The sequence below is a fragment of the Numida meleagris genome, chromosome 5, assembly GCF_002078875.1.
Source record: "Numida meleagris isolate 19003 breed g44 Domestic line chromosome 5, NumMel1.0, whole genome shotgun sequence".
Classification (NCBI taxonomy): Eukaryota; Metazoa; Chordata; class Aves; order Galliformes; family Numididae; genus Numida; species Numida meleagris.
Genome location: NC_034413.1, coordinates 56,278,926 through 56,288,732, shown reverse-complemented (window position 1 = coordinate 56,288,732; position 9,807 = coordinate 56,278,926). Strand labels below are relative to the sequence as shown.

Here is a 9,807-nt window from a genome sequence, read left to right as displayed (position 1 = left end):
GGGCAGCGCCGCTCCGAGCCGGCCCCGCGCCGTGCCTGCCCGCAACCCGCGCGGCATCGCCGACCGGCGGGTAAAGTCCAATCCCGCTTAGCGTCCTCCGTGGGGGCATAGGGGCTTAGGCAGGCGCCCGCCCCCCGGGATTAGGGGCCGCGCTCAGCCCGCCCCGCAGCCGGCAGCGGGCGGTTTGCAGCCGGCGGGGCGGGGGGAGCGCCGGGACTGCCCTCGGGATGCAGCGGTGCCGGGGATGGGGCACGCTGCGGTGGCATAATTACAGACCGGTAACGCTCGGGGGGTGGTCGCTTTGTGGCTGCTGTAACGTGGCGCTCGGAAGGAAAACCGGTGTCATTATACGGATCCCAAACAAACTGAGTCTGGAAGCGTGTTCCAGGAACAAAGAGGTGTGGGAGCAGTCCGCAGGTGGGAGCGGGCAGACAGAGGGCTTAATTGGGCTTAAGCCGGAGCTGGATCCGTCTTTGCAAGGGATTATGACCCCTCCGTCTGTGCAGGCACCGCAGGAACAGGGCACCCCCCAGCCCTGTCCCGACCCCTGGGTCAGTGTGAGCAGGGCACAGGGCGGGGGCAGCAGCTCCCGCCAGCCCCATGTGTCAGTGTGGGGCCGGGTCAGGCACATGGACCTGCTTTCCGTAAGGACACTGCAGGCTGGAACGGGGATGAAAAATAGCCAGAAATATGATTAGAGGATTGGCGAAAATGCCTTAGAGTACAAGCGTTAAGAGCTCAATCTGTTTAGCCTATAAAAATAGAAGACCGAGGGGTGACTTAATTACTGAGCATAATTACTTCCCAGGCAGAAAATGCCAGGTAGTGGCAGGCTCTCCCATCCAGCAGGGAAAGGCCGTGGGAGGGCCGAGGGCAGGAGATGGACGCTGTCCCCCTGCGCCTTTCCTCCCCAGCCCAGCCATGATGGAGCCGTTTTCCCACAGATGGGTGCTGGGATTTGGGGCAATTGTCTGAGCTCGGCACGGAGCCTGGCTGGTGGCTGGGCCAGGAGCATCCTGGGGATGGGATGCGGGGCTGCAGCCTCCTGCTGCAGTGGCATGGAAGATGGAGTGCCCCCAGCCAGGTGGGCACCACCTGCATCCCCTCTCTCCCACCCTATCTCTGCAGCCGAAACCGGTGCCGGGACGCAGCTTTGCCCGCGAGCGATGGGACAGGAGCGGAGCTTTTAATGCCTCTCCCGGGACTTCCCAGAGCCATGACTGCAACTGTGCAGACGCTGCGCTTCAAGCTGCTGCCGCACGACACGGGCCAGGAGTGGGCGCACAGCTGCCAGCAGGAGATCGAGCGCCGCTACCAGGTGGTGCCCTCGGTGGTGTGCGCCATGTGCTGCCTCTTCGGGATCATCTACTGCTTCTTTGGTGAGCCAGGCCAGGGTGTGGCAGCTGGAGATTGAGCAGGGAGGGGGCAATTTGGGCTCCCGATGGCCGTGCCCCCACTGACGGTGGTGGTCTCTCCGCAGGTTACCGCTGTTTCAAGGCCGTCATGTTCCTGACGGGACTGATGTTCGGCTCCATCATCATCTTCATGCTGTGCTACAAGGAGCGGGTGCTGGACACGCAGCTGAGCGTGGAGGCGTCAGTGGGCATCGGGCTGGGCATCGGGGTGCTGTGCGGGCTGGTCACCATGCTGGTGCGCAGCGTCGGCCTCTTCATGGTGGGGCTGCTGCTGGGTCTGTTGCTGGCAGTGGCCACGCTGGTGGTGATGGAGCAGTTCTACCACCCGCCCACGGTGTGGATCCCCATCGCGCTGCTGCTGGGCGTGGGGATGCTCTTTGCCGTGCTCACCCTGCAGTGGCAACGTTTCTTCACCACCCTCTCCACCGCCGTCTTCGGCAGCGCCATTATGACCGTCACCGTCGATTACTTCATCGAGCTCTTCCTTCTGGTGCAGTATATCTACGAGCGCATCAAGGTTGCCCCTGCTCGCCCCGTGTGCTGGTACAGCTGGGTCATCCTGGGCGTCTGGCCGCTGCTCACTGTGCTGGGTGTCCTGGTCCAGTGGAAGGTCACGGCTGAGGGCTACTCTCACACTGAAGGTGCGCAGAGGTTGGAGGAAAAAGGAAGGGGGTGGGGTTGGGCGTGATATTGGGGTGCCACCAGCGGGCGGCTGGGGTGCAGGAGCATTTTGAGGTGCTGACCACCTCCCCTGCCCCACAGTGATCATCAGCCGACAGCAGCGCCGCGTGCAGCTGATGCGCATCAAGCAGCGGGAGGACCGCAAGGAGAAGAAGAAGAAGCGGAGGCCCCACCACCCACCGCCCCACCAGCACAAGGCCCACCCTCCCGAGCCTGCCTACCGCCGCAAGCCCAACCCCGTGCGCCGCTTCGATGGGGACGTGCTCTCCCCAGTGAGTCCCGCACCCAGGGTAGAGATCTCCCCAGGCCTCGGCTGGCTCTTCCTTCTGCAGGGATGGGTTGGGATGGGATGGGACGGGACAGGACGGGACGGGATGGGATGGGATGGGACGGGATGTGATGGGATCAGATGGGTTGGGACAGCAGGCCAGGAGCAGAGCCTGCTCACCCTCTACCCTCTTCTCAAGCAGAGCTACATCCAGAGTTTCCGAGAACGGCAGACGGGGCCGTCCCTCAACAGCCTCATCGCCAGCTCCCACGCCGTGGTGGACCTGGACTATGACTGCAGCTCCACCGTGCCCCTCACCACGGGCTCCGGCCCCGCCGTGCGGGTATAAGCCAACCCAGTGACCTCGACTGACACCAGCACCCCAGCCTGCTCCCACAGACCCCTTCGGACACGTGGGGCTGTTCCTTCGGCCTCGGGGCTGTGGAGGCTATGGATGGAGACCCTTCCTGGGGCAGTACGGGACTGGACTCAGTGAGCCCAGGATGCCTGCAGGGCCCAGCCATGCTGGAGACACCTCCAGGCAGGAACTCAGCCCGCGGACTGGGGCTATGAGCCCCCATGGACTCGTGGACTGTGGTGTGAGCGGCTCTGGTGTGAGCAGCTCTGCTGCACGTTTCCCCGTGGCCTGGGCACACTCCTTCTGCACCCTGACACCTCCCTCTCCATGTTCAAGCCCTCCCAGAGCAGCTCCCTGTGCCTGTTCCCTCCCCATCGCGCCCCACAGCGACTCCCCAAGTGCCTGTCCCCACATCCCTTCTTCAGAGAGCAGCTCCCCAATCCCCTGCTCCCAGAGTGACTACCCTGAGCATGTGTGCCCCGTCCCACCCCAGGCAGCACTCCCCCAACCCTGCCTTTAGGGGTCTCTGCCCTACACACCCTCCTTGCCCCCAGAGCAGCTTGCCTGCCCCCTTCCCCTATTTTCCTGGGCTGAAGTGGGGCAGACCCAGGCAGAGGCTGCCAGGGCATGGGGCTGCTGCTGCGGGATAATGGCACTAGGGCTCTGCCCCACTTGGGCACCGTGCGCACTCCCCTGAATGTTTTGACGGGAGCCAGGACGCAGGACCCAGCCTTTGGGCAGAGGCTGGGCTGCCTCAGGGACGCCCCCCAGCATCAGAGGCCATCGCTGTTTTGCTGGCGACTGGATTTTATAGCGGCTGGGGGGCCCTGGAGGCAGCATCTCTGCGAGGCAGGGCAGGAGCCCCTGCTCAGAGCACCACTGCAGACAGAGGCTCCCGCCTTGTATATACTTCTCTTGCTGTGATTTGTATTAATTTATTACGGAGTGAGCCAGGACCTCCCCGCAGGCGGGACGTGGGGGGACCAGAGCGGGGTGCCCCCGGGTGCCGTCCCGTCCCTGGCCGCCACCCCAGGAACTGCATGTTTCTGCCACGCCGTCTCTGCAGCGCCGCGCCGCCACCGTCCCCCTTTTCAGCCTCTTTTGTAAATGTGCCAAATGCTGCTGAGGCCATGGGGCCGCACAGTAAAGAGCCTTTCAGAACTGGCGTGCCGAGGTGGGGGTTGCGCCGGGGGGCTGGGGGACCCGAGGTCCATGCACTCCGTGTGCACCCCAGCTCCTAGCTCCCTGCGGGGACGAAGCGTGTTGGGGGTTGGGGGGGCACAGACCCCCACCCAGGGATCGGATCCCCAAAGCGGGAGCGGGTGGGACAGGTGGACATGGGTGCCAGTGCCACTGCATTCCCCTGGATGCTCACCTTCCACCAGGAGCCGCGCGGTGGAGCGGTCGTCGAAGGCGTCACATGTGTACGAGTCCTCGTCCTCGGGCCCCACGCGGTGGATGATGAGCGTGCGGTAGCAGTCCAGGTTGCAGATCTCGTACTTGTCACCGGCAAAGATCTCGGTGTCCCCGCGCAGCCAGCGCACGCGGCCCCGGGCGTGTGACACCATGCACTCCAGCGTCGCCTTGTGCCGCGCCAGCACCGTCTTGTCCCGCAGCGGCTTCACGATGCGGATGGGCAGCGCTGGGGCACGGGAGGGGGACATCAGCATCACTGCCCCCCACGTCCCCATGGTGCCACCCTGCACGCCTGCTACCTTCCACCTGCAGGCTGGCCTCCGAGGTGGCTGTCCTGGCTGCAAAGCGGATGGCTCCTGCATCCTCAGGGCGCACGGCGCAGAGCAGCAGGAAGTGCCGTGTGCCTGCAGAGGAGGTGGAGATGGATGAGTGCATTGAATTCCCCAGCCCCAGCCCCAAAATGGGGTTTGGGGCTCGGTGTGAGCCGCACCTTCTTGCCGTATCTTCACCGTGCTGGACACCTTGACCTTCTCCCCACCACGGAACCACTCGCCCAGCACGTCACCATGGGACACCTCACACGTGAACACGGCATTGTCACCTTCCTGCACGTGGATGTCCTGCAGCTCCTGCACGATGTGGACCTGGTGCTCTGCAGGACAGGGGCATGGCGCTGAGGCCAGCCGGGTGCCAGCCCCCTCTGTGGCACGAGGGTGGGCAGCCAGCAGCCATACCATGGACACGCAGTGTGGCAGAGGCCTGGCAGTCACCGGCCTTGCAGGTGTAGATGCCGGCATCAGGCAGAGCACAGCGGCTGAGCTGCAGGAGGCGGCGCCGACCCGCAGAGTACATGCGACACTGGGGGCCCGGCCGCAGCTCCATCCCATCCTGAATGGGCAGTGTGGTTGGGGTCAGCTGGGTTGGTGCCCCCAGCTCTGCCCACAGCCTGGCAGAGAAGGTGGCACCTGGGGGATGAGGCCATCAGCCTGGATGGGGCAGGCATGAGCTCTCACCTTGAGCCACTTCACCTCGGCACTGGGACGGGACAGCTCGCACTCGAAGGTGGCAGCCCCCGCCTCTGGGACCTCCAGGTCCTGCGGGAGCTTCACCATGCTGATGGGAGGCTCTGAGGGGAGGCAGCATGGTAGGAAGTGTCAGTGAGGGAAAGGCACTGGCATGGAGGCACAGGGACAGGGTGCAGTGCCTGGGGTATGTCAGCACCGGGTAAGGACAGCCTTTCCCTGGGTGCTGCTATGGGCGAGCTCCCCACTGCTAAGCACCCATCTCCTCCATGGTGAACATCACGTGCCCTGCTCAGCCTTGGCACCGCACCCCTAGTGCCGTATCCCATTACCCCAGTGCCGTACCCCGCACGAGCAGGCGGGCGCTGCAGCGCAGGGTGTCAGCAGTGAAAGTGATGGTGCCTGAGTCCTCCAGCGCCAGCCCCTCCAGCGTCAGGCTGTGTGTGCAGCCTGTGGCACTGACCCGGCACGTGGCGCTGGGCTTCACCCGCACACCGCCACGTGTCCAGACCCCAGGCACACCGGCGTGGGACAGCTCCAGCAGGAAAGTGGCTGTCTGCTTCTCAAAAGTCTCCACGTCTGCCAGCGGCCTCCGGATTGACACTTTCTGGGCTGAGAGGGATGGGGACCGTGCTGATGAGCGGTGCCCTAGCACAGAGACCCTTATGCCCCGTCCTTGCTGGAGCAATCCCCAAATTCAGTCCTTGTTCCTGGGCACCCCGTAGCACCCTTTCAGCAGGATGACCCAGAGGGGTACTCACGTTCCACGCTGAGCTTGCCCTGTGTGCGGTCATGCAGGCTCTCGCAGCGGTAGGTGCCACGGTCGGAGGGGCTGACGCTGTGGATGGTGAGGGTGCGCCGGCATCCCGACTCACGCATCAGGTACTTGTCACTGGGCTGGAGGAGCACGCCTTGCTTCAGCCACTGCACCTCAGCTGCCTCGTGGCTCACCTCCACCTCCAGGCACGCGTCCTGCTGCTCCTCCACCACCACATCCTGCAGCTTCCGCACAAACAGCACCTGCGCCTCTGCAGGGCTGAGGGGATCAGTGCGCAGCCCTTGACATGCCCCGTGGCCCCATCCCCATCCTGCTCACCCTGCACGCTGAGCCGGGCCGTGCTCAGCAGCCCCTCGGCGTTGGCTGTCACAGTGGCCGCGTCGCCCGGCTGGCAGCCCCGCACGGTGAGGCTGTGGCACAGCCCGCTCCTGGCCACTCGCAGCCGCTCGCTGGGCACCACTGGCCGCCCATCCAGCTGCCATGTCACCACCACGTCCTCGGGGGACACCACGCACTTGAAGGTGGCATCATCCCCCTCCAGCACCGTCAGGCTCTGTAGCTCCACGATGATTTCCACCACCCTGCGCACTGAGCGTGGCCATCAGGGCACATGCCCACGGCGCAGGGTGGGCACTGGGGTTTTGGGGTGCCCGGCCCACGGGTCGATGCTCACCCTGCACCGTCAGTGTAGCCAGTGTGCGGTCATCGCTGGATTCGCAGCAGTATTCTCCAGCATCCTCAGGCCCCACGCAGCTCAGCACCAGCGAGCGCTCCCGGCCCTGCATCCGGACCTCGTGGTGCGTGTCGGGCTCCAGCACCTGCCCATCCTTCAGCCACACCACGTCGCCACGGGCCTTGCACAACTCGCACCACAGCACCACAGTCTCACCCTGCCGTGCCCGCACATCCGAGAGCCCGCGCAGGAACTTCACCTGCAGCTCTGCACAGACAGCCATCAGCATGCACGTACCCCCCGGCACCACGCTGCACACCCCCCTGCCACCAGCGCTCACCCCGCACGCTGATGTCGAACTGCATCTGGTCGTCTGGGGACAGGCAGGTGTAGACTCCAGCATCCTCCTTGGCCACATTGCTGAGGACCAGGCTGTGCACACGGCCATCACACCGCAGCTGGCAGCGCTCGCCGGACACTGCGAGCTTCTGGGGGCACAGCCAGGTGATTTCGGCTCGCTCCTTGGACACGACGGCTGAGAGCACAGCACTGCCACCCTCCAGCACCAGCAGCTTCTCCCGCTCCTCCTGCTTGTTCACAAACAGCACCGGCGCCTCTGTGCCAAGAGCAGAGCTCAGCCTGTGGCTGGGGACATGGATCTTCCCCTGCAGGGGACATCTCCATAGGCTCACCTTTCACGTGGAGCGTGAAGTACACCTCGTCGTCCCCAGCATCGCAGAGGAAGGTGCCCGCATCCCCCAGTTCCACTTGCTTGATGGTGAGGCTGCGTGCTGGACCCTCGCTGCACACCAGCAGCCGCCCACCCGAGCGCAGCATCTGCCCGTCCTTCTGCCACTGCACTGCTGCTGTCTCCGGGGACAGCCTGGCCACCATTGTCACACTGTCCCCCTCCTGCACCTCCAGCGGGCTCTGCGCCTCCTCCTTGTTCACAATACGCACAGGCTGGGCTGGGAGACATGGGCAGGGGTGGCACTGCTGATGGCAGGGATGGCTGCTGTGCCTATCGGCGTGACTCAGGGGCTGAGGTTGCCGTGGGGCTGATGGGGGTCATGGTGGCACTGGTCAGGGGTCTCTGTGGGACAGGCTGGCCGGGGCTGGCCACTAAGGACCCTCTGGGGAAGGGGGCCCAGCAGGGATGCTGGCAGAGCCCACTCCTGCATCGTTCCCTGCTGCTGAGTTAAGGCCATTGATTTTTGCCCCTCACCAGCCTCAGGCCTTGATGGGAGCTGGGATACCCGCACAGCCCACTGTACAGCAGATAAAGGCCGTGCTGAGCTCAGCCCTTGGCAGCCAAAGCAGGAGGAGAGGCGCCTGGGAGCCAGCCAAGGATAAATTTATCCAGCCACTGCCTGGGGGAGGCGGGAGGTGTGGGTCTGATGGCCCTGACCTGCCCCTTCCAGGCTGACAGCATTTTGGGGAAAGGGCCCTCGCCCTCATCTGGTGCTGCCACCCTCCCACCACCGCTCACCTATCACCTCCACGCTCGTCACCATGCGGTCACTGGCAGCATCACAGACGTAGCACCCTGAGTCCTTGGGCTGTGCCCCACACACGGTGAGCTCCCGCAGCGCCCCATGGGCCACAATGCACACCCGCTCCCCCGGCTGCAGCTCCCGGCCATCCCGCAGCCAGCGCACGGCAGCGTCGGGCTGGGACAGCTCACAGGCCAGCACCAGGTCCTGCCCAGCCACCAGGCAGCGATGCTCTATGGTGCCCATGTTCCCCACAATGCTCACTGGTGGCTCTGGGGCTGGAGAGACACACCGTGACATCGGGTGCTCGCCCTTCCCATTCGGCCCAGCTCCACATTGTGTGCTTCCCATTACCTTCCACGGTGACACAGAAGATGATGCTGTCGTCGCGGGTGTCGCAGAGATACTCCCCCGCATCTCCACCTGTGGCACCCAGGATGACAAGTGCCCGGCGCTGTCCATCCTCCTCCAGCCGCACGTGCCCCGTGTCCTGCAGCTTCTCCCCATCCTTGTACCACTTCACCTCCCCATGGGCGTGTGAGAGGTGCACCTCCAGCACCACGTCCTCCATGGCCCGGCAGCGTCGGCTGGTTGGCAGCGCATCCCTCTCCAGGATCCTGACAGGAGGGTCTGTGGCACCGATCGCCAACAGGGACACAATTAGCCATGGCCAGGAGCCCCCATGTGAGGGCTGACCCAGAGCAGGGATGCTAAGGGAAGTGTGCTGCTGCCATCCCACCCTATCCATGCACCCAGTGCCCCAGGTTCTCACTCACCTGACACCTGGACGGTGAATGTCACTGCATCATCGGCCGCATCGCAGACGTATTTTCCAGCATGCTCAGCTCGGGCAGCAGGGATGAGCAGGCGACGGTGGGCACCCTCCTCCTCCAGCACCCAGCTGCCCCCTGCCTCCAGCCGGACACCCTCCCTGGCCCAGCACACTGTTGCATCGGCGCGGGACAGCTCACAGGACAGAGTCACTGTCTCCCCTGGTGACGCTTTCACAACAGGTGGAGGTCTCCGCGGCTGCAGGATCTTCACTGGGGGCTCTGCAAGGACAGCATGGCACTAGTGCAACACAGGAGATGTGCAAGTGAGGGCACTCAGAGTGATACCGGGGCTTCCTCACTAACCTGACACCTTGACATCAAATGAGACGGCCTCATCCTTGCTCTCACAGATGTACTCCCCCGTGTCCTCAGCACTGCTCCTGGGGATGAGCAGGCAGCGCCAGGCACCATCCACCAGCAGCCGCAGGTTGTCAGTCTCGTCCACCTCCAGCCCATCCTTGAACCAGCGCACGGGAGCATCGGGCACGGACAGCTCGCAGCGCAGCTCCACGCATCCCGGTGCCAGCACTGGCAGCTCCAGCGAGCGCTGCGCAGGGTGCAGGATCCTCACTCGTGGCTCTGCCAGGGCACAAAGGAAAGGGGCAAGGATGCACATATCCCTGCTACCCCCCACTGCAAGCCTATCGCAGGGCTGTGCAGGTGCTGGGTCACTGTTTCTTGCCCCAGCACAGTGACACAAGAGCTGAAGGGCAGGAGTGGAGGGAAAATGTCACATTCCAGCGGTGATACAGGTGTGCTCATTGTGCAAAAGTGTCACAGCCAAGGGCCCCTTCCAGGAGCCCACAGAGCAGCAGCAGCACGCTTCCCCACATGCTGTCCCAGCTGTGCCACCCACCTGCCACCGTGATG

The 9,807-nt window shown here is 64.4% G+C and overlaps 2 protein-coding genes across 4 annotated transcripts in view; one reads left to right on the top strand and one right to left on the bottom strand.

Annotated features, from left to right (window-relative positions):
- On the top strand, positions 1-3,883 carry TMEM198 (transmembrane protein 198). Of its 3 annotated transcripts, XM_021399834.1 has the most exons (5): positions 7-398; positions 1,129-1,379; positions 1,481-2,056; positions 2,178-2,386; positions 2,567-3,883. In XM_021399834.1, the coding sequence occupies exons 2-5, from the start codon at positions 1,190-1,192 to the stop codon at positions 2,711-2,713; spliced, it is 1,122 nt and encodes a 373-aa protein (XP_021255509.1). In that variant the 5' UTR covers positions 7-398; positions 1,129-1,189; the 3' UTR covers positions 2,714-3,883. The 3 variants fall into 3 exon arrangements, with proteins under 3 accessions (XP_021255507.1, XP_021255509.1, XP_021255508.1); XM_021399832.1 differs by having other exon boundaries at positions 1-1,379; XM_021399833.1 differs by having other exon boundaries at positions 7-1,379; positions 2,178-2,368.
- The window catches only part of OBSL1 (obscurin like 1), a 13,381-nt gene continuing 7,217 nt past the window's right edge, over positions 3,644-9,807 (bottom strand). The window contains exons 9-24 of the mRNA XM_021399835.1: positions 9,241-9,516; positions 8,881-9,156; positions 8,459-8,734; positions 8,101-8,382; positions 7,304-7,579; positions 6,952-7,227; positions 6,612-6,878; positions 6,257-6,526; positions 5,922-6,188; positions 5,506-5,772; positions 5,152-5,264; positions 4,873-5,026; positions 4,629-4,790; positions 4,438-4,542; positions 4,098-4,364; positions 3,644-3,967 (exon numbers count right to left, since the gene is read on the bottom strand). Coding sequence (XP_021255510.1) covers positions 3,960-3,967; positions 4,098-4,364; positions 4,438-4,542; positions 4,629-4,790; positions 4,873-5,026; positions 5,152-5,264; positions 5,506-5,772; positions 5,922-6,188; positions 6,257-6,526; positions 6,612-6,878; positions 6,952-7,227; positions 7,304-7,579; positions 8,101-8,382; positions 8,459-8,734; positions 8,881-9,156; positions 9,241-9,516 — 3,542 coding nt within the window. The 3' untranslated portion in view covers positions 3,644-3,959. The remainder of the gene's footprint in view (positions 3,968-4,097; positions 4,365-4,437; positions 4,543-4,628; positions 4,791-4,872; positions 5,027-5,151; positions 5,265-5,505; positions 5,773-5,921; positions 6,189-6,256; positions 6,527-6,611; positions 6,879-6,951; positions 7,228-7,303; positions 7,580-8,100; positions 8,383-8,458; positions 8,735-8,880; positions 9,157-9,240; positions 9,517-9,807) is intronic.

Bases quoted from the DNA above. Each gene is read 5' to 3' on its own strand.
- TMEM198 (XM_021399832.1), top strand. From the start codon at position 1,028: ATGCGGGGCTGCAGCCTCCTGCTGCAGTGGCATGGAAGATGGAGTGCC. The intron at 1,380-1,480 runs GTGAGCCAGGCC...GTCTCTCCGCAG, and splicing joins GATCATCTACTGCTTCTTTG to GTTACCGCTGTTTCAAGGCC. The intron at 2,057-2,177 runs GTGCGCAGAGGT...CCTGCCCCACAG, and splicing joins GGGCTACTCTCACACTGAAG to TGATCATCAGCCGACAGCAG.